Below are 23986 nucleotides of genomic sequence, written 5' to 3' on the forward strand. Positions count from 1 at the left end.
CCTCCCTGGTGACACTGTTATCTCGGCGCAACACTCTGCCCCGGTAATAATATTATATTCAGGCTTTAATCCAGAATCCTATTTTAATCAGCAGATAACTCCCCCCTCCCCGCGTTAAAATTTTCAGTCAGTGTGTCATCCCCACCCTGTCGGTCATTTTAACTCTGCCTGTCACTCCCACTCTCTTGTCAGTGTATCACTCCCTCCCTGCCGGCCATGAGAAACAAGGTGACCACAGCCATCTTAATTCCGCCCATCGCCCCCTCCCTGGCGTCCATTGTCACTCAGCCCATCGCTTTCTCCCCGGAGACCATTTTCAGTCAACCTTTCACTCCCTCCCTGGTGACCATTCTAAATCCTTCTGTCGTTCCCTCCCTGGTCACCATTTTCAATCGGGGGGCAGGAGGGGGACAGATAGCCAGAATGGGAGTTCGGTGGAGATGAGATCCTGGGCACCCAGACTCTGCCAGTCCGACCTCCCTCAGCCTGGAGCTGAGACGCTACTGTGTCAGTGTGAGGAGCTCCGACCCACTGTTGCAGTGCACAGGGTGCGGGGGGCAGCAGAAACCTCAAATAAAACTCGAGTCCGGCACCAGGACGGGATGTTACAGTGGTTTATTGATTTCATCATGACAAATGTAAATCAAACAATGTGTGAGCTGCTGACGTGCGGGAATAAATAAGCTGCTCCCGACTCACTCACAGTCACACACAATTAACTGACCGGCGACAACGAGTGACCGGTTGAATAATCAGTCCCGTTTCTCACCGTCACTCTGCATCGGGGAACCGACGATTATAAAATCACACTTCAGGGCCGTGTCCGGGATCGCTGCAGATCCAGGGTCACTGCCGAGGGATTTGTCAATTTAACATCATTATATCGGCCAGGTTGCCGAATGCACCGTCCTCAGCAATGGGAGCAAAAGGATTCTCTCCCGGGATAATCCCACCCCGGGAAACCGGTGTCCCAGACTGAGCCCCGGACCCCCGGGCTCTTCCTGTCTGGGTAATTCTCCGGGGTGTCACGTGGGAGAGCCTCGAACCCGCACATCCGGCGGAAGCTGACCCGCCGGACAACAGGCGGAATGACGTCACGGCGGGACCGTTCCAAGCGACACACAGCGCGAGACCTGAGCCGGTTCAGTTAAAACTGTTGAGAGTTGAACCAGGCGCGCGGCCATTAAAGGTAAGGGCGGGAATTAAAGGGGAGGGCAGGGAATCGACCAAATGTCCCCATCCCGCGGGCGGGGATGTTCACACATTCAGATGTTCACACGGCCACTCTCAGTCCGGGTCTGGATTCCCGCAGAGATCCCAGTTCCTTCCTCCCGGTCACACTGAACCGATTCCCCCCCAGCCTGAAACAGATGGGAGAATAAAGATAAAAAAAACAGATTACACAACAGTGTCAGTAACAGGGACTGGGGTTAATGTTTCAACAACACTCACAGACAAATATCACCAGAAAACCCGCGGATCCGCTGATATTTTATCACATTGAACATTAACACAAACACTCACTCGATCTGCTTCAGTCTCGGGAGGGTCAGTATGAGGCGGTGGAGAGCGGGGACAGATCCGTCTGTCAGAGAGTTAAATTCCAGGTTCAACTCCGTCAGTGATGGGTTTGTACTGAGAGCGGAGACGAGATCCTCGGCACCAGAATCTGTGAGACCGACCTCCCTCAGCCTGGAGATGAGAGAGAGTGAGGGTGAAGGACACAGAGAGACAGGAGACGGAACAAATCCCCAGTGTTTATCAGTAACACAATTACTGATCACATTAATGTTCAGTGTCAGACACCCAGTGACTGTAAACACAATCTCCCACAGTCTGGTTCTTACCACAGTTTCTGTATTTTACACTCCGGGTCCCTCAGAGCCGCAGACACCAGTTTCACTCCTGAATCACCAAGTTTATTAGAACCCAGGTTCAGCTCCGTCAGTGATCGGATTGTACTGAGAGCAGAGGCGAGATCCGCGGCTCCAGAATCTGTGAGACCGACATCCCACAGCCTAGAGATGACAGAGAGTGAGGGTGAAGGAAACAGAGAGACAGGAGACGGTAGAAATCCCCAGTGTTTATCAGTAACACAATTACTGATCACATTAATGTTCAGTGTCAGACACCCAGTGACTGTAAACACAATCTCCCACAGTCTGGTACTTACCGCAGTTCCTGTATTTTACACTCCGGGTTCCTCAGAGCCGCAGACACCAGTTTCACTCCTGAATCTCCCAGTTTATTATCACTCAGGTTCAGCTCCGTCAGTGATGGGTTTGTACTGAGAGCGGAGACGAGATCCTCGGCACCAGAATCTGTGAGACCGACCTCCCTCAGCCTGGAGATGAGAGAGAGTGAGGGTGAAGGACACAGAGACACAGGAGACGGTACAAATCCCCAGTGTTTATCAGTAACAGAATTGCTGATTTTTTTCTTCAGCACGACTGTGCAAGTCAGCCAGTGAAAACAGCGAGAAGAGTTTAAAAGGAAGACAGATTTACAGAGTGAGCGTCAGAGGAGCGGGAGACAGAGTAGGAAGGCTTTGGCTCAACGGGGCTTCGGCGATAAAGGGTCGAGGCGAGGTAGGTTATCTGTTGACAATACAGACAGAGAGTATGTGTGTGAGGCTGGTTTTCTGTGCTCGGTGTCAGAAGTGGGAGATCCTGGAGACTCCCAGCCTCCTGGACGGCAACATCTGCACCCGGTGTGTCGAGCTGCAGATCCTTAGGGACCGAGTTAGGGAACTGGAGATGCAGCTCGGTGACTTTCGTCTGGTCAGGGAGAGTGCGGAGGTGATAGAGAGGAGCTACAGGCAGGTGCTCACACCGGGGCCACGGGAGACTGAAGAAGTGGGTCAGAGTCAGGACAGGGAAGGCCAAGAAGCATGTACTAGAGAGTACCCCAGTAGCTGTACCCCTTGACGATAAGTACCCCTGTTCGAGTACTGCCGGAGGGGGATGGCCTATGGGTTGGGGAGCATCAGTGTCAGTGCCTCTGGCACAGAGTCTGGCCCTGTGGCTCAGGAGGGCAGGGAAAGGAAGAGGAAGGCAGCAGAGATAGGGGACTATAGTCAGGGGGTCAGACAAACGATTCTGTGGACGCAGGAAAGAAACTCGGATGGTAGTTTGTCTCGCAGGTGCCAGGGTCCGGGATGTTTCTGATCACGTCCAAGATATCCTGCAGTGGGAGCGAGAACAGCCAGAGGTCGTGGGACATATTGGTACCAGTGACAGGCAGGAAAAGGGAAGAGGTCCTGAAAACAGACTACAGGGAGTTAGGAAGGAAGTTGAGAAACAGGACCTCAAAGGTAGTGATCTTGGAATTACTGCCTGTGCCACGTGACAGTGAGAATAAGATTAGGATGAGGTGGAGGATAAACGCATTGACTGAGGGATTGGAGCAGGAGGCAGGGATTCAGATTTCTGGATCATTGGGACCTCTTTTGGAGCAGGTGTGACCTGCACAAAAATGACGGGTTGCACTTGAATCCCGGGGCACCAATATCCTGGCAGCAAAGTTTGCTAAGGCTACTGGGGAGAGTTTAAACTAGAATTGCTGGGGGGAGGGAACCAAATTGATGTGATGGAGGAGAGGAAGGTTGGCTCACAAATAGAGAGAATTTGGAGACAGTGTGAAAGGGAGGATGCGCAGGTGATAGAGAAGGGAGGCACTCAGTCCGATGGTTTGAGATGTGTCTATTTTAATGCAAGGAGTATGATGAATAGAACGGATGAGCTTAGAGCGTGGATCAGCTCTCGGAGCTATGATGTGGTGGTCATTACAGAGACTTGGATGGTGCAGGGGTAGGAACGGCTGCTTCAAGTGTCAGGATTTAATTGTTTCAGAAAGGACAGGGAGGGAGGCAAAAGAGGTGGGGACCTGTCACTGTTGATCAGAGATAGTGTCACGGCTACAGAAAAGGAGGAAGTCATGGAGGGTTTGTCTAAGGTGTCTCTGTGGGTGGAAGTTAGGAACAGGAAGGGGTCAGTAACTCTACTGGGTGTTTTGTGTAGACCACCCAATGGTAACAGGGACATCGAGGAGCAGATAGGGAGACAGATTCTGGAAAGGAGTTTTAATAACAGGGTTGTTGAGGTGTGAGGTTTTAAATTCCCAAATATTGATTGGCATCTCCCTAGAGTGAGGGGTTTAGATGGGGTGGAATTTGTTAGGTGTGTTCAGGAAGGTTTCTTAACACAATATGTAGATAAGCCTACAAGAGGAGAGGCTGTGCTTGATCTGCTATTGGGAAATGAACCTGGCCTGGTGTCAGGTATCTCAGTGGGAGAGCATTTTGGAGATAGTGATCACAGTTCTATCTCTTTTACCATAGCATTAGAGAGGGATAGGATCAGGCAAGCTTGGGAAACCTTTAATTAGAGTAAGGGAAACTATGAGCCTATAAGGCTGGAACTTGTAAGCATAAATTGGAAACAGATGCGCTCAGGGAAACATACTGAAGAAATGTAGAAAATGTTCAGGGGATATTTGCGTGGGGTTCTGAGTTTGTACGTTCCAATGAGACATGGAAAGGATGGTAGGGTACAAGATCCATGGTGCACAAAGGCCGTTGTAAATCTAGTCAAGAAGAAAAGAAGAGCTTATGAAAGGTTCAAAAAACGAGGTAATGACATGAATCTGGAAGATTATAAGGCTCGCAGGAAGGAGCTTAAGAGTGAAATCAGGAGAGCTGAAGGGACTATGAGAAGGGCTTGGCAGACAGGATTAAGGAAAACCCCAAAGCATTCTGCAAGTATGTGAAGAGCAAGAGGACAAGATGTGAAAGAATAAGACCAAACAAGTGTGACAATGGAAAAGTGCGTATGGAACCAGAGGAAATAGCGGAGGTATTTAATGAATCATTTGCTTCAGCATTCATGACGGAAAAGGATCTTGGCGATTGTAGGGATGAATTGCAGTGGACTGAAAAACTTGAAAATGTAGTTATTAAGAAAGAGGATGTGGTGGAGCTTTTGGAAAGCATCAATTTGGATAAGTCACCGTGACTGGAAGAGATGTACACCAGGCTACTGTGGGAAGCGAGGGAGGGGATTGCTGAGCCTCTGGCAATGATCTTTGCATCATCAATGAGGATGTGAGAGGTTCCGGAGGATTGGAGGGTTGGGAATGTTGTTCACTTATTCAAGAAAGTGAGTAGGGATAGCCCAGGAAATTATAGGCTAGTGAGTCTTACTTCAGTGGTTGGTAAGTTGATGGAGAAGATCCTGAGAGGTAGGGAGAGGCAAAATATGATTAGGAATAGACAGCAAGGCTTTGTGAAAGGCAGGTCGTGCCTTACGAGCCTGACTGATTTTTTTGAGGATGTGACTAAACACATTGATGGAGGTAGAGCAGTAGATGTAGTGTATATGGATTTCAGCAAGGCATTTGATAAGGTACCCCATGCAAGGCTTATTGAGAAAGTAAGGAGGCCTGGGATCCAAGGGGACATCGCTTTGTGGATCCGGAACTGACTTGCCCACAGAAGACAAAGAGAGGTTGTAGATGGGTCATATTCTGCATGGAGGCCGGTGACCAGTGGAGTGCCTCAGGGATCTGTTCTGGGACCCCAAGTCTTTGTGATTTTTATAAATGACCTGGATGAGGAAGTGGAGGGATGGATAAGTAAATTTGATGATGACACAAAGGTTGGGGGTGTTGTGGATAGTGTGGAGGGTTGTCCAAGGTTACAACGGGACATTGACAGGATGCAAAACTGGGCTGAGAAGTGGCAAATGGAGTTCAACCCAAATAAGTGTGAAGTGGTTCACTTTGGTAGGTCAAATATGATGGCAGAATATAGTATTATTGGTAAGTCTTGGCAGTGTGGATGATCAGAGGGATCTTGGGGTCTGAGTACATAGGACACTCAAAGCTGCTATGCAGGTTGACTCTGTAATTAAGACGGCGTACAGTGTAATGGCCTTCAGCAGAAGTGGGATTGAGTTTAAGAGTTGAGAGGTAATGTTTAAGAGTTGAGAGGTTATGAAGGGGATAGATCGAGTTGACGTGGATAGGCTTTTTCCGTTGAGAGTAGGGGAGATTCAAACAAGAGGACATGATCTGAGAGTTAGGCGGCAAAGGTTTAAGGGTAACACGAGGGGGAATTTCTTTACTCAGAGAGTGGTGGCTGTGAATGAGCTTCCAGTAGAAGTGGTAGAGGCAGGTTCAGTATTGTAATTTAAAGTAAAATTGGATAGGTAAGTAGACAGGAAAGGAATGGAGGGTTACAGGCTGAGTGGGAGCCAGTGCGAGTAGGTGAGAGTAAGCGTTTGGCATGGACTACAAGGGCCGAGATGTCCTGTTTCCATGCTGTAATTGTTATATGGTTATATGTTGCAGCACTATAGGACCCTGGTCAGACCCTACTTGGAGTACTGTGCTCAATCCTGGTGTCCTCACTATAGGAAGGACGTGGAAACCATTAGAAAGGGTGCAGAGGAGATTTACAAGGATTTTGCCTGGATTGGGGACCAAGCCTTATGAGAATAAGTTGAGTGAACTCAGCCTTTTCTCTTGGAGAGACAGAGGATGAGAGGTGATTTGATAGAGGCGTACAAGATAATGAGAGGCATTGATCATGTGGTTCGTCAGAGGCTTTTCCCCAGGGCTGAAATGGTTAGCACAAGAGGGCATAGTTTTAAAGTGCTTCGAATTAGGTACAGAGGAGATGTCAGGGGTAAGATTTTTTTACGCAGAGATTGGTGAGTGCGTGGAAAGGGCTGCTGGAGGCGGAAACGATAGGGTCTTTTAATTCCAGAATGGCTACATGGAGCTTAGAAATATAGTGGGCTATGGGTAAAACCGAGGTAATTATAAGGTAGTGACATGTTCGGCACAGCTTTGTGGGCCGAAGGGCCTCTATTGTACTGTATGTTTTCTATGTTTCTTTGTTTTTGCTGATCACATTAATGTTCAGTGTCAGACACCCAGTGACTGTAAACACAATCTCCCACAGCCTGGTACTTACCGCAGTTTCTGTATTTTACACTCTGGGTTCCTCAGAGCCGCAGACACCAGTTTCACTCCTGAATCTCCCAGTTTATTCTGCCCAAGTCTAAACACAAACAGACAGATTGATGAACAAAGTGATTCAAACCGTGGGTTTAGCGGAATTTCTCTCGCTCGGATATTTCAGGAAACATTAAAACCTTCAGTAAATCACTGATCGGAGTTCCCATCTCAGTCATTGCCCCTCACTGCCCAGCTCCAGCGTATTCACCAAATGTCGGTAATTTAGTTTGTCGGTGTGACCCTGTAAACTCTCTCATTTCCAGATGGCTAAACAAAATGTTCCTAACAGAAAAGCAGAAATGTCAATGGGACACAGTGAAATAGACCCACCCGAGCTAAAGGGATGGGGAAGAGAGATCCCACAAGAAGAGTGGAGGATGGGAACAGAGAACCCACACGAGAAAGGGTGATGGTGAATAGAGATCCCACAGGAGGAAGGGGATGGGCAAGAGAGATCCCCCAGGAGGAAGTCAGATGGACGAGTGATCCCAAAGGAAGAAGGGTGATGGGGAAGGGATATCCCACAGGAGGAAGTGGGATGGGGAAGAGAGATCCCACAGGTAGAAAGGGGGTAGGGAAGATAAATCCCACCGGAGGAAGGGGGATGGGGATGAGAGATCCCAAAGGAGGAATGGCGAAGGGGAAGAGATAAATCAGCGGAGGTAGGGTATGGGGAACAGATCCCACAGGAGGAAGGGGGATGGGTAAGAAAGATCCAGCAGGAGGAAGGGGGGAAAGAGAGATCCCACAGGTGGAAAGGGGTGGGGAAGAGATAGATTTCTCAAGAGGAAGGAAGATGTGGAAGAGAGATGCCAAAAGAAGAGTAGGGGATGGGAACAGAGGCCCCACACGAGAAAGGGTAATGGTGAATAGAGATCCCGCAGGAGGAAGGCGGATGTGGAAGAGAGATTCCACAGGAGGAAGTCAGATGAACGAGTGATCCCAAAGGAGGAAGGGTGATGGGGAAGAGATATCCCACAGAAGGAAGGGGGTGGATAAGAGAGACCCAACGTGAGGAAGGGGGATGGGGTATCGAGATCCAACAGCTGGAATGGGGATGGGGAAGAGAGATCCCACAGGAGGAAGGGGGATGGGGAAGAGATAGATCCCTCAAGAGGAAGGCAGATGTGAAGAGAAATCCCAAAAGAAGAGTGGTGGATGGGAACATAGGCCCCATACGAGAAAGGGTGATGGTGAATAGAGATCCCGCAGGAGGAAGGCGGATGTGGAAGAGAGATTCCACAGGAGGAAGTCAGATGGACGAGTGATCCCAAAGGAGAAAGGGTGATGGGGATGGGATATCCCACACGAGGAAGGGAGTTTGGGAAGGAGAGTGCATGAAGGGGGAATGGGAGGAGAGATCCCACAGGAAGAAAGGGAGTGGGGAAGATAAATCCCATTGGAAGAAGGGGGATGGGGATGAGATGCCACAGGAGGAAGGGAGATGGGAAAGAGGGATCCCACAGGAGAAAGGGGATGTGGAAGAGAGATCCCACGGGAGGAAGGGGGATGTGGAAGGGAGATCCCACAAGAAGAGTGGGGGGATGGGAACAAATGCTCCACTGGCGAAGGTGGATGGGGAAAGAGATCCCAGACGAAGAAGGCGGATGGGGGAGAGTGATCCCACTGGAGGAAGTGGGATGGGGAAGAGAGATTCCCACAGGATGAACAGAGGTGGAGATGAAAAAAGATCAAGGGAGTGAGGAAGGGGATGTGGGAGAGTCATCCCACAGAAAGAAGGGGGATGAGGAAAAGCCATTCTACAGGAGGAAGGAGCATGAGGAAGAGAGATACAGCAGGAGGAAGTGTGATGGGGTAGAGTGATCCTACGGGAGGAGGGGAGCTGAGAAAGTCAGATGCCACAGGAAGAGGGGAATGGGAGCAGAGACCCATCAGCAGGAAGGGGGATGGGGAAGAGAGATCCCACTGGAGGAAGGGAGATGAGAAAGACAGATGCCACAGGAGGAGGGGAATGGGTACAGAGGCCCATCAGCAGGAAGGGGGACGGTTAACAGGAGGAGGTTGGATGGACGTGCGATCTTAAAGCAGGAAGTGGGATGTCGAAGGCAGATCTCACAGGAGGAAGGGCGATGGGGAATAGGGATCCGACAGGAAGAGGAGGGACGTGGAAGAGAGATCATACAGGAGGAAGGGGTTTGGGGAAGCAGGATCCCACAGGAGAATGTCAGTTGGGGAAGGTACATCGCACAGGAAGAAGGGGGATGGGGAATGGGGATCCCACAGGTGGATTGCTACCCATGCCACGTGCTAGTGAGGCTGGAAAAAGGAAGATAATGCAACTAAATACGTGGCTGAGGGGATGGTGCATGAGGGAGGGGTTCATGTTTCTGGACAATTGGGCTTTCTTCAAGGGGAGGTGGGACCAGTTCGAATTGGACAGTTTGCACCTGAACTGGAGGGGGACTAACATCCTTGCCGGTAGGTTAGCAAGTTCTGCTCCGGGGGTTTTAAACTAGATTGCAGGGGGAGGGGAACCGGAGTGTTAGAGCAGATAGTGAGGTGGAGGAGGATAAGCGTCATGCGAGGACTGCTTGTATAGACAGATATCAATGGTTTGTACGTGACAGAAATGTTCTCAGGTGCATCTATTTCAATGCAAGGAGTTTTGTACGTAAGGCCGATCAGTTTACGTCGTGGATTGGCACACGATGATTTTGATATTTTTGCTATTAGTAAGACTTGGTTGCAGGAGGGGCAAGACTGGCAGCTTCATGTTCCGGGTATCCATTGTTTCAGACGTGATAGGGGGTACGGATGAAAGGGGGGGGAGTGGCATTACCAGTCACCGAGAATATCACAGATGTGCGTAGACGGGTCTGCGCGGAGGGTTCGTCTACAGAGGCCATATGGGTGGAGCTGAGGAACGGGAAAGGTGTGAGCACACTAATAGGGTTGTATTATAGTCAGAGAGAATTGGAGGAGCAAATCTGTAGAGAGTTTGTAGACCAATGTAAGAAACAGAAAGTTGTAATCGTAGGGGATTTTAACTTTACACATATTGACGGGGACGCCCATTCTGAGAAAGGGTTAGATGGCGTGGAGTTTGTCAAACGTGCTCAGAAAAGTTTTCTAAATCAATATCTTGAGGTATCAACGAGAGAGGGTGCAGTACCTGATCTCCTATTATGGAACCAGACAGGTCAGGTGACAGAAGTATGTGTAGGAGAACATTTTGGGTCCAGTGACCATAATGTCATTAGTTTCAAGATAATTATGGATAAGGATAGGACTGGTCCACCAGTTAAGGTCCTGAATTGGAGAAGGGCCAATTTTGTGGAAATGAGAGAGGATCTGGGAAAAGTGGATTGGGTTAAGTTGTTTTCTGGCAGGGATGTGTTCAGTAAGTGGAACGCTTTCAAGGGTAAAATTTTGAGAGTGCAGAGTTTGCATGTTCCTGCCAGGATTAAAGGCAAAGTTAACAGGGATAGGGAACCTTGGTTTTCAAGGGATATTGGCGATCTGGTTAAGTAGGTGTTTAGTAGGTATAGGTAACAAGGGACAAATTAGGTACTTGAAGAGCATAGAGAATGTAAGGGATTACGAAAGAAGGAAATTAGGAAGGCAAAAAGAAGACATGAGGTTGTTTTAGCAGATAATGTGAAGGTAAACCCGAAGGGTTTCTACCAGTATATTAAGAGTACAAGGATAGTAAAGGACATAATTGTTCCACTTGAAGATCAGAGTGGTCGTCTATGTGTGGAGCCTCGCGAGATGGGGGAGATCTTAAAGTTTTTTTGTGTCAGTATTTACTCAGGAAACTGGCATAGCGGATATGGAATTAAGGGAAACAAGCAGGAGTGTCATTGAACGTATAGAGATTAAAGAAGAGGAGCTGCTTGCTGCCTTACAGTGAATAAAGGTAGATAAGTCCCCCGGGGCCTGACATGATATTTTCTTGGACCTTGAGAGAGACTAGTGTAGAAATTGCAGGGGCCTTGGCAGAAATATTTAAAATGTCCTTAGCCACGGGTGCGGTGCTGGAGGATTGGAGGGTAGCTCATGTTGTTCCATTGTTGGAAAAAGGCTCCAAAAGTACACCAGCTAATTACAGGCCAGTGAGCCTGACATCAATAGTAGGTAAATTAGCGGAAGGTGTTCTGAGAGATCGGATATACACAGATTTGGACAGCCAAGGGCTGATTAAAGATAGTCATCATGGCTTTGTTCATGGTAGATCATGTTTAATGAATCCTGTAGTGTTTTTCAAGGAAGTTTCCAAGAATGCATATGAAGGAAAGGCTGTGGATGTTGTCTACATGGACCTTTGTAAGGGCTTTGACAAGGTCCCACATAAGAGGTTAGTTCTAAAGGTCCAGACACTAGGTATCCATGGAGATGTTGTAAACTGGATTTGAATTGGCTGGGTGGGAGAAGACAGAGAGTGGTAGTGGATGATTGCTTCTCAGACAAAGGCCTGTGACTAGTGGTGTGTCTCAGGGATCGGTGCTGGGACCATTGTTTGTTGTCTATATCAAAGATCTAGATGATAATGTGATAAATTGGATCAGCAATTTGCTGATGACACTAAGATGGAGGCGTTTTGGACAGCGAGGAAGGCTTTCAAAGCTTGCAGAGGGATCTGGACCAATTGGAAAAATGGGCCAGAAAATGGCAGATGGAATTTATAACATATGACATATAACCATATACAGCACGGAAACAGGCCATCTCGGCCCTAGTCCATGTCGAATGCTTACTCTCACCTAGTCCCATCTACCTGCACTCAGCCCTTAACCCTCCATTCCATTCCTTTCCTGTCCATATACCTATCCAATTTTTTTTGTAAATGACAAAATCGAAACTGCCTCTACCACTTCTACTGGAAGCTCGTTCCACACAGCTACCATTCTCTGAATAAAGAAGTTCCCCCTCGTGTTACCCCTAAACCTTTGGTCCTTCACTCTCAATTCATTCCCTCTTGTTCTAACCTCCCTTACTCTCAATTGAAAAAAACTATCCACGTCAACTGAGTATCCCCCTCATAATTTTAAATACCTCTATCAAGTCTCTCCTCAACCTTCTACGCTCCAAAGAATAAAGACCTAACTTGTTCAACCTTTCTCCGTAACTTAAGTGCTGAAACCCAGGTAACATTCTAGTAAATCTCCTCTGTACTCTTTCTATTTTGTTGACATCTTTCCTATAATTCGGTGACCAGAACTGTACACAATACTCCAAATGTGGCCTTACCAATGCCTTGTGCAATTTTAACATTACATTCCAACTCCTATACTCAATGTTCTGATTTATAAAGCCAGCATACCAAAAGCTTTCTTCACCACCCTATCCACATGAGATTCCACCTTCAGGGAACTACGCACCATTATTCCTGGGTCACTCAGTTCTACTGCATTCCTCAATGCCCTACCATTTACCATGTATGTCCTATTTGAATTATTCCTACCAAAATATAGCAGCTTACACTTATCAGCATTAAACTCCATCTGCCATCGTTCAGCCCACTCTTCTAACTGGCCTAAATCTTTGAACAACAAGCTTTGAAACCTTCATTATTCACAACGCCACCTATCTTAGTATTATCTGCATACTTACTAATCGAATTTACCATTCCATCACCCAGATCATTAATGCAAACGACAAACTACATTGGACCCAGTACAGATCCCTGAGGCACACCACTAGTCACCACTTTAATGCAGACAAGTGTGAGGTGTTGTATTTTGGAAGGACAAATCAAGGTAGGACATACACAGTAAATGGTAGGGCACTGAGGAGTGCGGAGGAACAAAAGGATCTGGGAGTTCAGATGCATAATTCCCTGAAAGTGACGTCACAGGTAGACAGGGTTGTAAAGAAGGCTTTTGGCATCCTGGAATTCATAAATCAAAGTACTGAGTGTAGGAGTTGGGATGTTATGGTGAGGTTGTATAGGACATTGGTAAGGCCAAATATGGAGTATTGTGTGCAGTTCTGGTCACTGAACTATAGGAAGGATATCACTGGGATTGAAAGAGTGCAGAGAAGATTTACTAGGATGTTGCCGGGTCTTCAGGAGTTGAGTTACAAGGAAAGATTGAACAGGTTAGGACTTTATTCCTTGAAGCCCAGAAGAATGAGGGGAGATTTGATAGAAGGTTACAAAACTCTGAGGGGTATCGACAGGGTAGGTGCGAATGGGCTCTTTCCACATAGATTAGGAGAGATAGATTCCAGGAGGACTTGGCTTCAGGGTGAAAGGGGAAAGGTTTAGGAGGAAATTCATCACTAAGAGAGTGGTGAGAGTGCGGACGAGCTGTCATTTGATGTAAAAAATGCGGACTCACTCTTAAGCTTTAAGAATAAATTGGATAGATGCATGGATAGGAGAGGTCTGGAGGGTTATGGACTGCGTGCAGGTCAATGGGATTAGTGGAATAAAGTTTTGGCACAGAGCAGAAGGGCCGAATGGCTTGTTTTCTGTGCGCTTGTGTTTTATGATTTTATGATTCTATGAAGGGGGATGGGGAGGAGAGTTCACTCAGGTGGAAAGTGGAATTGAAGAGAGCTCCCGCAGAGGAAGGGGCATAGGGAAGAGAAAACTCACAGGGGGAAAGGGGATGGGCAATTGAGATCCCACAGGAGGAAGGGAGATGGGGAAGAGAGATCCCACAGGACGAAAGGGCATGGAGAAGGGAGATCCCACAGGAGGAAGCGGGATTGAGAAGAGAGATCCCACAGGATTCCAAGGTTAAACGGTAATCCTACGAGACGATAGGATGCAGATAATTTTTGTACTTGTGTGTTGGGTCTGAACAGAGGCCCAGAGGAAATGCGCCCTCTCTCTCTGCGTATCTGGTAGTGAGCAAAGTCATACACGGGGAGGGGCAGGTGAGGACAATCTGACAATTGTATTTCTCTCCCTCTGACTGGATCAGTCTGCTGACGGTCTCTTGTCCCTAACCGGGAAGGGAGTGTGAATTTCTGACCCACCTGCTGCAGTCAGTGTCGGTCTGGGTGTCACTGATCTGATGAAGTCTCCAACATCCCTTCACAAGGAACCACAGAACCCTCCCGTCCTTGAGATATTACTGACCGATCCCCTGGGCATTTGTCACAATTCTTCACAATCTGATTTACTAAAGTTTAACCCAAATTCCATTACATTGAAATAACGCAATGGAACAGTTCCACAGTTCAGAGTGAGAGATAAATCAAGTTACCTCAACTCCTGGCACTTGTGCAGCTCGGGTCCCAGACGCTGGATTCCTTCACACTGAATGTGGCAGTCCTCCAGTTTGAGGTGTTTTATTGTATCACAGAGTCCGATGACATGAGACAGGACCGCGCAGTCAATCGGGGTCAGTGTCATTCCACTGAATGAAAGTGTTTCCACAGATCCCAGTGCAGCCTGAGCCAGTCCACGATTCTGAGACTCAAACAGGTAGTGCAATGTGTTCAGGAATCTCCTTTTACCAGCTTTACTCATTGTGTTTCCAATCTGGCGTTTAACCTCCTCCTTCACCCAGTCAATCACCCGGCAGGTTGTTTCATGAGGAAATGGACCCAGAAACTCCTCCAGGCACCGAGCTGTCATTGGGGAGGAAAGACCAGCAACAAAACGGAGAAATACCTCAAATCGCCCATCTGTCATGTTGTGGGTTTCAGTGAGGAGTTTCATAATATCTCTGCCATCTGGGAACAGGAATTGTGTGACTGCAGCTACAAACTCTTGGATAGTGAGGTGTGGGAATGTGTACACCACGCTCCGGGCAGAATCCTCTCTCTCCAAAAGCTCCATCAGGAACCCGGACAGGAACTGGGAAGGCTGCAGATTGTACTTGATCAAATCTCCATCTGTAAACACAATCTTCTTCTCGGACACTCCTCTGAAGGCCATCTGACCAACCCTGAGTAACACATCACGGGGGTTCTCAATCTCACGGGTGTGGGTTTTCAGGATGTTGTAAATATAGTAGGAGTACAGTTGGGTGATGGTCTTGGGAACTCGCTGCGGGTCCCTGACTCTTTGTGTGAAGAAGGGGCCCAGTGCCAGAGCGAGGATCCAGCAGTAGGAGGGGTTGTAGCTCATGGTGTACAGTATCTCGTTCTCCTTCACGTGTTTGAAAACAGCTGCTGCCACCGTCTGATCTTCAAAGTGCCTGAAGAAATATTCCTTCCGTTCCTCACCGACAAATCCCAGGAGTTCAGCCCAGACACTGATCTTAGCCTTTTCCAATAAATGTAACACAGTAGGACGGGTGGTCACTAGCACTGAACACCCTGGGAGCATCTTGCCCTGGATTAAGCTGTACACAATATCAGACACCTTGCATTTGAATTCAGGATCTGAGCATGTGGACCGATGTTCTGTATCTCTCCAACTGTCAGCAAAATCAATTGTGTCATTGAATTCATCCAGACCATCGAATATAAACAGCAATCTCTTTGGGTTCTTCCAGACCTCTCTCAGGATATTCCCAAAGTAAGGATACTGATCCAGAATCAGTTCCTTCAGGTTTATTCTGCAGTTAATGGTGTTTAAATCCCGGAATTTGAAACTGAAGACAAACTGGAATTGTTGGTATATTTTCCCCGTGGCCCAATCATAAACAATCTTTTGTACCATTGTTGTTTTCCCGATCCCCGGGACTCCGGCCACTGCTGCCGAACTCCCAGATTTGGATTTACTCCGGGAAAAGCTGCTCTGGAACAACTGATCAGTCCGGATTTTTTCCAGCTTTCCACGGAGATGTTTCTCTCTCCACTCCTCGTTGTCTCTGCCTCTTACCAGCAGCTCATGTTCCACCAGTGTCCGATCTCGAACAGTAGAAATGACCGTGAGCTCAGCGTATCGATCAACCAGATGGAAAACCTTCACCTTCTCCCTCATCAGGATCGTGTTCACTCTCAGTGTTTCAGTTTGTGCCCGCAGATTCTCCTTGTGTTTCTGTTGAACATCTTCCATGGGAACAGAGAACGTAGTCAAAATATTAAATAGTTCAACGGACAAAGAAATTTCTAAATGCATTCCAATATTCTGTGTTTGAGATTACATGAATTAATTCAATGCTTCCATGGATATTAGGACAGGAAGTACATTTCTGTTCACAGACACTGGAATTAACAGCGATGAATGTCCCAGAAAATGTCCAATTCTCATATTCTGGTACTCATTACTTGTGATGGTGAAGATACCCCTGATATCCTATTCCAATCCTGACTGCACTTCCGTTAAAGCAACATTTCACTATATTTAAAGCATTGCTTGCATCATTAACAGATAATGTTAATGCTGATCTTGTGTGGAAATATGGAGAGCAGGACACTGTGCATTTTGGCAAAGCTGCACACTGGGGAGTCACAGGTGTCCACTGCTCTTGCATCAAAACAGGAGCAGAATATGCGGGAAATACTCAAGTCGGGCAGAGTCTGGGTGAGAATCACAGTGAAATTGCGGATCTATAACCCATCGGAATGGCAAGAAAGAAAATGACTGGTTTTCAATCGCAGTGATGGAGGATTGGTGGAAAGATGAAATCTCCGTTAATGGAAGAAACCACAAGCGTCTGTCTTAGTGATGTACATCGTGTTTGTGGGAGAGGGTGGTGAAGTCTTGGCAAATGCTACTCATCAGTCTTGCTGCGGGGGTGTGGGGTGCTCTCTTATAAGGCCTCCGTCTGTCAGAGTCGGCCATGGATGTCCTGCCCCTGCAAGTCAGGACACTTCGATATGGAGAGGAAACTTGCCGATGTAGCAAGCTCCCTCTCTCTATGCATCTGATGAACACGACGGAACGGTAGAGACTGACACAGCTTGGGACCAGAGGTGTCGCAGGATATGCCAGTCTGCGTTGAACACCATTTAACACTAACTTAGGGGCTCCAGCTCCAGGCTTTTCCTACTGGGTTTACTACCAAACTCTTCCCCATGAGGGGTTATAGTTGCAAGGCAGCGGAGTTTTGAGATCAGAGTTTTCCTGTTCCTGGGTGAGCTGCCAATCACGGCCGATGAGCCCATCTGCCCAAAGCGACTGGCTGTAAGGCACCATTCAGAAGAAATGCTTCCACTGGGCTTAGTGGCTAAACCACACGTGAAGCCCCTAGCTGGACTTCGTTGCCAGAGGCTATTTTACTCGAATGCCAATGGGAGCATTTCATAGTTCGTGGCAGCTCATCCCCACTACCAACCCCCAGTAAAACAATCTTAAGCAACCAAGGGGCGCTGTATTATTGACACATGCACCACAGAAAAATGGAAAACTTTTCTGGATGCGACCCAAATAGATCATTACATCACATCGATGCAATGAGGTCGTACAAGGAAAAATGGAACAGAATAGTTCAGGGAAACAGTGTTTCAGTTGCCGAGAAAATGCAGTGCAGGCAGACAATAAGGTAGAAGGCTAAAGGATCATTGGGAGGTCAGGGTTTTGTTTTTGAAACTATGCTCGTAAACTGTAGAATTCAACACCTAAAACTACAGTACTGTGCACAATCCTGAGGTGTATATTATGACTGGCAACATTTTGTCTTTATTTTCTAGTTGGCACTTTATCCCGTTGTGATGCGGTTTGAGGAGTTGTTGTTGTTGTTGTTGTTGTTGTTGTTGTTGTTGTTGTTGTTGTTGTTGTTATTATTTTCTTAGCCTAAACTGGTAAAACTGGAGGTACGGGCATAGCCAAGCACATTCATGATTGAATTGATAGGATATTTCAGACTATTCTCGTGGTGTATAGTATTGTGGGTTTTTGAAGATTTACACAAGTATTCCCGTGTGGGCCTAATTTATTAATACTATTGTGTAAAGCCTTTGGGATGATACCAGTTATCAATATTACGATTGGGATAATGAATACACTGTTCGTGTTCCATAGTCTTTCAATCTCCCCTTTTAATTCAGCATATTTCTGGTGTTTTTCACTAATTCGTTTCTGTAAGTTGTGTTTGGAATGGCTATATATATTCAAAAAGTTGTTTTTACTTGTTTGTTCTGTAAAATTATATCCAAACGGTTATCATGGATTATCCTATCTGAAATAATGATCAATCGCAATATGAGATGAAGGACTCTAACTGTAAAAGTGGAGCTGGTTTGTACTTATAGTAAGTTATCGTGTTTTTCATCAGTTGTCGTTTAAGCGAGATTTTTGGGAATGTTATCCACCACTTGATACTGCTTGTGCAAGTAATGAGATTCAGTTACACTACAGCAAGATCCTGTAAAGTGTTGGATTGTGTCTGGTTTCTCTTGTAATTCTCAGCATTTATCGTCTTGAACCTATTGGTCTTTTATTCTGTATTATTAATAACTACATGTGTTAACAACCTTGACCTGATTTGTTTCAATGATCTCTTCTGTTTCTGGGAAAAGGTCTCCAACTCTGAGCCAGGCGCTCGACGCTTCCTTGTTGACATCTAGTCGGCTCAGATCATGGGGATGTCTTCCATGGGGAGTCAGACTCTTCCACTGGTTAACATTTTCTACCATTATGATAGTTTATTCATTTTTATGGGTTATGTTTTCATTTCCGTTCAGTGATTTGTACCCTTTATCAGAATTGCATATGCCTGTACGGAGTGCTGAATCCTGCTTGCGTTGATGAAAATATATCCTTAGAGCTAATAGTGGATTTCAGAAAAGGCAAGATGAGGGAACACAACACACGTCCTCATCAAGGGATCTGATGTGGAAAGAGTGAGCAGTTTCAAATTCCTGGCTGTCAATATCTCTGAGTATCTAACCTGGACCAAATATATCCATGCAGCTACAAAGAAGGCACAACAGTGGCTATATTTCATCAGGAGTTTCCAACATCACTCGAATATTTCTACAGGTGTAACTTGGAGAGCATTGTAACTGGCTGCATCACCGTCTGGTTCACGGGGACTACTGTACAAGATGGGAGTAAGGTGAACACTCAACGATTCAGGAACAACTTCTCCTCTGCCATCCAGTTTCTGAATGGACATTGTACCCATAGATAGTGCCTCATTAACCTCTTTTTTTATTTCTATTTTTGCACAACTTATTTAATTTAACATTTCATATAATCACTCAGACATGCATAACTCTATATGCTCAACTTCCAAGCCTGAAGCCATTTTGCTGCTCAGACAGCTCTACTGGACAGGACATGGCCTCGCATGGAGAACTCGTTACAGAAATCAGTACCCTACGGAGAACTCTCCCAAGGTAAGAGAGGTCATGGTGTTCCGCACAAGAGGTACAAGGACCAAATTAAATAGCAGCTCTCTCAGGCAAATATGGAGGTCAACGAGTGGCAGCTGCTGATCCACGGAGAAGAGAAGAATTCTGAGGAACCCAGAAGAGCGACTGCCGAAAAGAAAATGAGATGCAAGAAGGATCCAACTACCCAAGCGCCTGCATCCCAGCTGTCCCGTGTTCAAACTGCTCCCAGGTCCGCAGATCCAGCATTGGCCCTGACAGTCACCAACGACCGTGCCGTCATCCAATACGCGCGCGCGCACACACACACACACACACACACACACACACACACACACACACACACACACACACACACACACACACACACCACACACACACACACACACACACACACACACACACACACACACACACACACACACACACACACACACACACACACAATGCTTCCTGGTCATTAATGCTTAATGGAACCCTGGAATGTCCATTCCCTCAAATCCTTTTGTTCCCCAGATCTGGAGTACCTGGTGCTGCTGTGTAAACCTTTCTGTCTGCTGAGGGAGTCACGGCTCTTATTATCACAGCTCTGTAATCACAACTTCCTCAGCTGTGTGTTATTATCACAGAGGGGGGATGTTCTCCACCACACATCGGTCAGGACTGCCCAAACCACAAAATTTGGATCAACAGTTCCGTGTGAATAGCACTTGCCACGTGACCGACACCTTACAATGCTGGTGATCAGCAGGAGCTCAAGGAATTCAGCTCCGATCTGTGCAAAGTCATCCCAGACAGTGAAACGACAATACCGAGACAGGATTCAGGCACAACTCTCCACCAACAACACACACACCTTATGGCAAGGTCTGCACACCATCGCGGACTTCAAAGCTAAGCACAGTGGTGCTGCCAACATTGCCATCTCTCTCCCCGATGAGCTGAATCTGTTTTACACTTCGTTCAATATCGCCAACACTGAACCCCCGAGGAGAGCTGCCGATGCGACATGCACATTGGTCATCTCTGAGTCTGGAGTACGCAGGTGTTTCCAACGAGTGGACAGTCGCAAGGCTCGGGACCGGACGGCATCCCAGGCCGTGTGCTTGGGATTTGCACGGCACAACTGGCAGGTGTGCTTACGGATACTTTTAATCTCTCCCTCTCCAGGTTTAGAGTGCCCTCCTGCTTCAAATCGTCTACCATTGTTCCTGTACCTAAAACGACTAAGGCAACATGCCTGAACGTCTGGTGTTCTGTCGCACTCACCTCAATAATAAGCAAATGTTCTGAGAGGCTGTTCATGGACGACATCTGTAGCACGCTGTCACCCACACTGGGCCCCCTACAATTCAACTACCGACACAACCGATCGACAGATGACACAATAGTCACTGCTCTGCACACTGTCTTTAAACCTCTGGAGAAGAGGGTGCTTATGTCAGAATGCTGTTCTTGGACTAGAGTTGAGCATTCGACACCATCATTTCCCTCCAGGCTCGACATGAAACTCAAGAGACCTCGGCCTTGACCCTGCTTTGTGCAGCTGGATCGTGGAGTTCCTGTCATATCACCGGCAGGTCGTAAGAGGGGTCTACCTCACCTCTGCCCCTCTGACACTCAACACAGGTGCCCATCAGGGCTATGTCCTGTTCCCTCCTTTACTCTCTATATACCAATGACTGTGTTACCACCCACAGCTCCAATCTGCTAATTAAGTTTGTTGATGATACTACATTGATTGGCCAAATCTCAATTAAAAACGAGGTAGCCTGCATAGAAGAAGTCATCACCCTGACACAGTGGTGTCAAGAAAACAACTTCTCCCTCAATGTCATAAAAACAAAGGAGCTGGTTGCAATGTCGCAAAGACAAGAGGAATGGAGAGAGGATAACCCCCATTGACACCAATGGATCTGGGGTTGAGAGGGTGAACAGCTTTAAGTTCCTCGGCATCCACATCACTGAGGACCTCACGTGGTCTGTACACACCAGCTGTGTGGTGAAAAAAGGCACAACATCTCCACTTTCACCTCAGATGGTTGAGGACATTTAGTATAGGCCCCCAAATGCTAAAGATTTACTACAGGGACACAATTGGGAGCATCCTGACTAGCTGCATCATGCCCTGGTATGGAAACTGTACCTCCCTTAATTGCAGGACTCTGCAGAGAGTGCTGCGGACAGCCCAGTGCATCTCTAGATGTGAATTTCCTACTATTCAGAACGTTACAGACACGGGGTAAAAAGGGCCCAAAGGATCATCCTGGACCCAAGTCTCACAAAACACAAACTGTTCCATCTGCTACCATCTGGGAAACTGTACCGCAGCATAAAAGCCAGGACCAGCAGGCTCCGGGACAGGTTCTTCCACCAGGCCATCAGACTCATTAATTCAAGCTGATACAATTCTACTTCTACAATTGTATACATATACTACATTTGTGCTGCTGGCGCAGAAAAACACTTTTCACAACTTATCTCCGTGATATTAACCCTGATCCTGAAAATTTTTTTCTTACTGTTGTGCCGTTTGTTTTAGATCTGTTATTCATTATATTCATACTGTCCTCGTTCATATCAATCTAAGTGCGCACCAGTGCACATGGTCTTTTCTAGAAATTGTTATTTAAGTTCTTAGTTTTCTTTGCATATTTTCCAGATCCATTTCATACCAGAAGAATACGTCAATATGGGCATAGGGAGAGTTTAGTACCTTTGTTATATTTTTACTGTTCAGCTCTGTTTGGCAGATTTCCTTCAGCCTTGATATAAATTCACCTTTCCTTCAGACTCGCAGTAAATTCAACGTTTCCTCGGCCTTGAAGTAAATTTTGTTGAAAGATTTTCCTTCATCACACGATGACCTATTTTCTTTGCTTATTGATATTCTAAATATATGTTTCATATTCATCCATCAGTTGCCTTGAATCCTGATGCTCTGTTTGATATTCTACCGGCTCTATTGCACCTCTCTTTATGTTTCATGTTCTGTACTTTTCTAGCTTAAATTTCATGTTTACATCTTTGGAGATTAATTCCATTATTTGAATTATTTGTTTTAGTTTTACTGATGCAAGAGTAAATAATTTCAAAACATCAATGTACAGCTGTGTCAAGGTATAATTCGATTTTCTTTTCTGATTTGAAACGTGAGGTTTGTCCGTTTCTGAAAATTATGAGCGGGTTTAAAGCCAGGCAAAACCATTGTGGGCTTTGTGAGTCACACTGAAAAATCCCTACATTTATTTTTATAACGGTGGTTGTTCCTTTGTGGTTGTTAATAAGGTGATTCTTGTACGCCAATGTTTTATTAGAAGTTGTAATTTCACAAGTATTGGATGAATCTTATATATATTTGGAACTTCTCTTAACCCTGTGAGGGAGGGAATCAAATGTCTTTGATACAATATAACATTGAAATATTTCTGCTTTCCTGAGGGTTTGATATAGAATTACATAATCTATTATCAGTTGTTCCTTAAATCCGTTCATACCCTAATGGTATTCTTTCTGCTCTTCTGTAAGTATTGTGGTTTTCTAAATGAGTGGTTATTATTTATGAGATCCACAATGTTACAAATTTATATATAAAATTGCCTTATTATTATCAGCCAGTAATATAATAATAGGTGACCAATCAATAGTCTTATAAATGCAGAATTAAAGCTGGCGATACATACCTTCAGTTTTTTTTATATTTTCTGCTGCATGGGAGTATGAAAGGGAGAATGTTTGAGGGTTCATCAGCAAGGTTTTGGGTGGGGTTTGCGTCTGACTAACTTGATTGAGTTCCTCCAGGAGGTGACAAAGGTGGTGGATGAAGTTACAGATGGATATTGTCTACTTGGATATTGGTCGAGTCTTTGACAAGATCCCACATGGGAGACTCATACAGGATATTAACATGCTTGGGAACTGTGGGGAATTGTTCTGGCTGATGGGGACCCACATTGCGAGAAATTGCTTTCGCTGGTGTGTGGTGAATCTGAAATTATTGTCATAGGCAGCTGAGGAAGACAAGTCAATGGGTATACTAAAATGCAGGTCTATGTTCCTGATTCGGAAGAGCGTCAACATTTACAGAAGGCAGGATAATAGGGTTGAAAGGAATTGCGGAGTAAATTCGCAGAGCCAAATAGCTTAATTCTCTTCCTAATTCTGATGGTTTTAAGGACCATCTGGAGATTTGTATTCATTTCCGATGGTCCAGCTCTGGGAAGGATTGGAGAGGGTACAGAACAGGTTCATCAGGATGCTGCCTGGATTCGGTGGCATGTGAGACAAGCAGAGGTTTAATAAACTTGGTTTGTTTACTCTGGAGTTAGAATAGAGATCTGACTGAAGTTTATAAGATAAGGTCTGGGTAGAGAGCCTGCATTTTGCTTTCAACTTAGCTCATACTCATACCAGAGGGCATTTGGTTACGGTGAGATGGGGTAAATTTACAGCATGTTTGGGTCGTTTTTTCACAGGGTGGTAGATGCCTGGAATTTACAGCTTGGGTCGTGTTGGAGGCAACTGTGTTAAAGATGCTCCAAGATATACCTGAATGTGCAGGAAATGTGAGGTTATTGTCAATAACACGAGAGAGGATATCAAAGATTTGTTTTTCTTTCCCAGATATATAAAGAGTGGAAAAAAAGGGAGAGGGTTGATATCGGACCGCTGGAAAATGATATTGTAGATTTAGTAACGGGTGAGAAGGACATTCTAGACAAACTCTGTGGAAGTCACTAGATAGATAGATAGATAGATAGATAGATAGATAGATAGATAGATAGATAGATAGATAGATAGATAGATAGATAGATACTTT

At 46.1% G+C, this 23986-nt stretch overlaps 1 protein-coding gene across 2 annotated transcripts in view; it reads right to left on the bottom strand.

The window, feature by feature from the left end:
• Positions 1-611: 611 nt before the first annotated feature.
• The window catches only part of LOC140722656 (NACHT, LRR and PYD domains-containing protein 3-like), a 49226-nt gene continuing 25851 nt past the window's right edge, over positions 612-23986 (bottom strand). For both annotated transcript variants that reach the window (XM_073037369.1, XM_073037370.1), the window contains 6 exons: positions 14202-15939; positions 6977-7063; positions 2174-2344; positions 1848-2018; positions 1525-1692; positions 612-1361 (listed from right to left, as the gene is read on the bottom strand). In XM_073037369.1, coding sequence (XP_072893470.1) covers positions 1274-1361; positions 1525-1692; positions 1848-2018; positions 2174-2344; positions 6977-7063; positions 14202-15939 — 2423 coding nt within the window. In that variant the 3' untranslated portion in view covers positions 612-1273. The remainder of the gene's footprint in view (positions 1362-1524; positions 1693-1847; positions 2019-2173; positions 2345-6976; positions 7064-14201; positions 15940-23986) is intronic.

The sequence above is a fragment of the Hemitrygon akajei genome, unplaced genomic scaffold (assembly GCF_048418815.1).
Source record: "Hemitrygon akajei unplaced genomic scaffold, sHemAka1.3 Scf000082, whole genome shotgun sequence".
NCBI lineage: Eukaryota > Metazoa > Chordata > Chondrichthyes > Myliobatiformes > Dasyatidae > Hemitrygon > Hemitrygon akajei.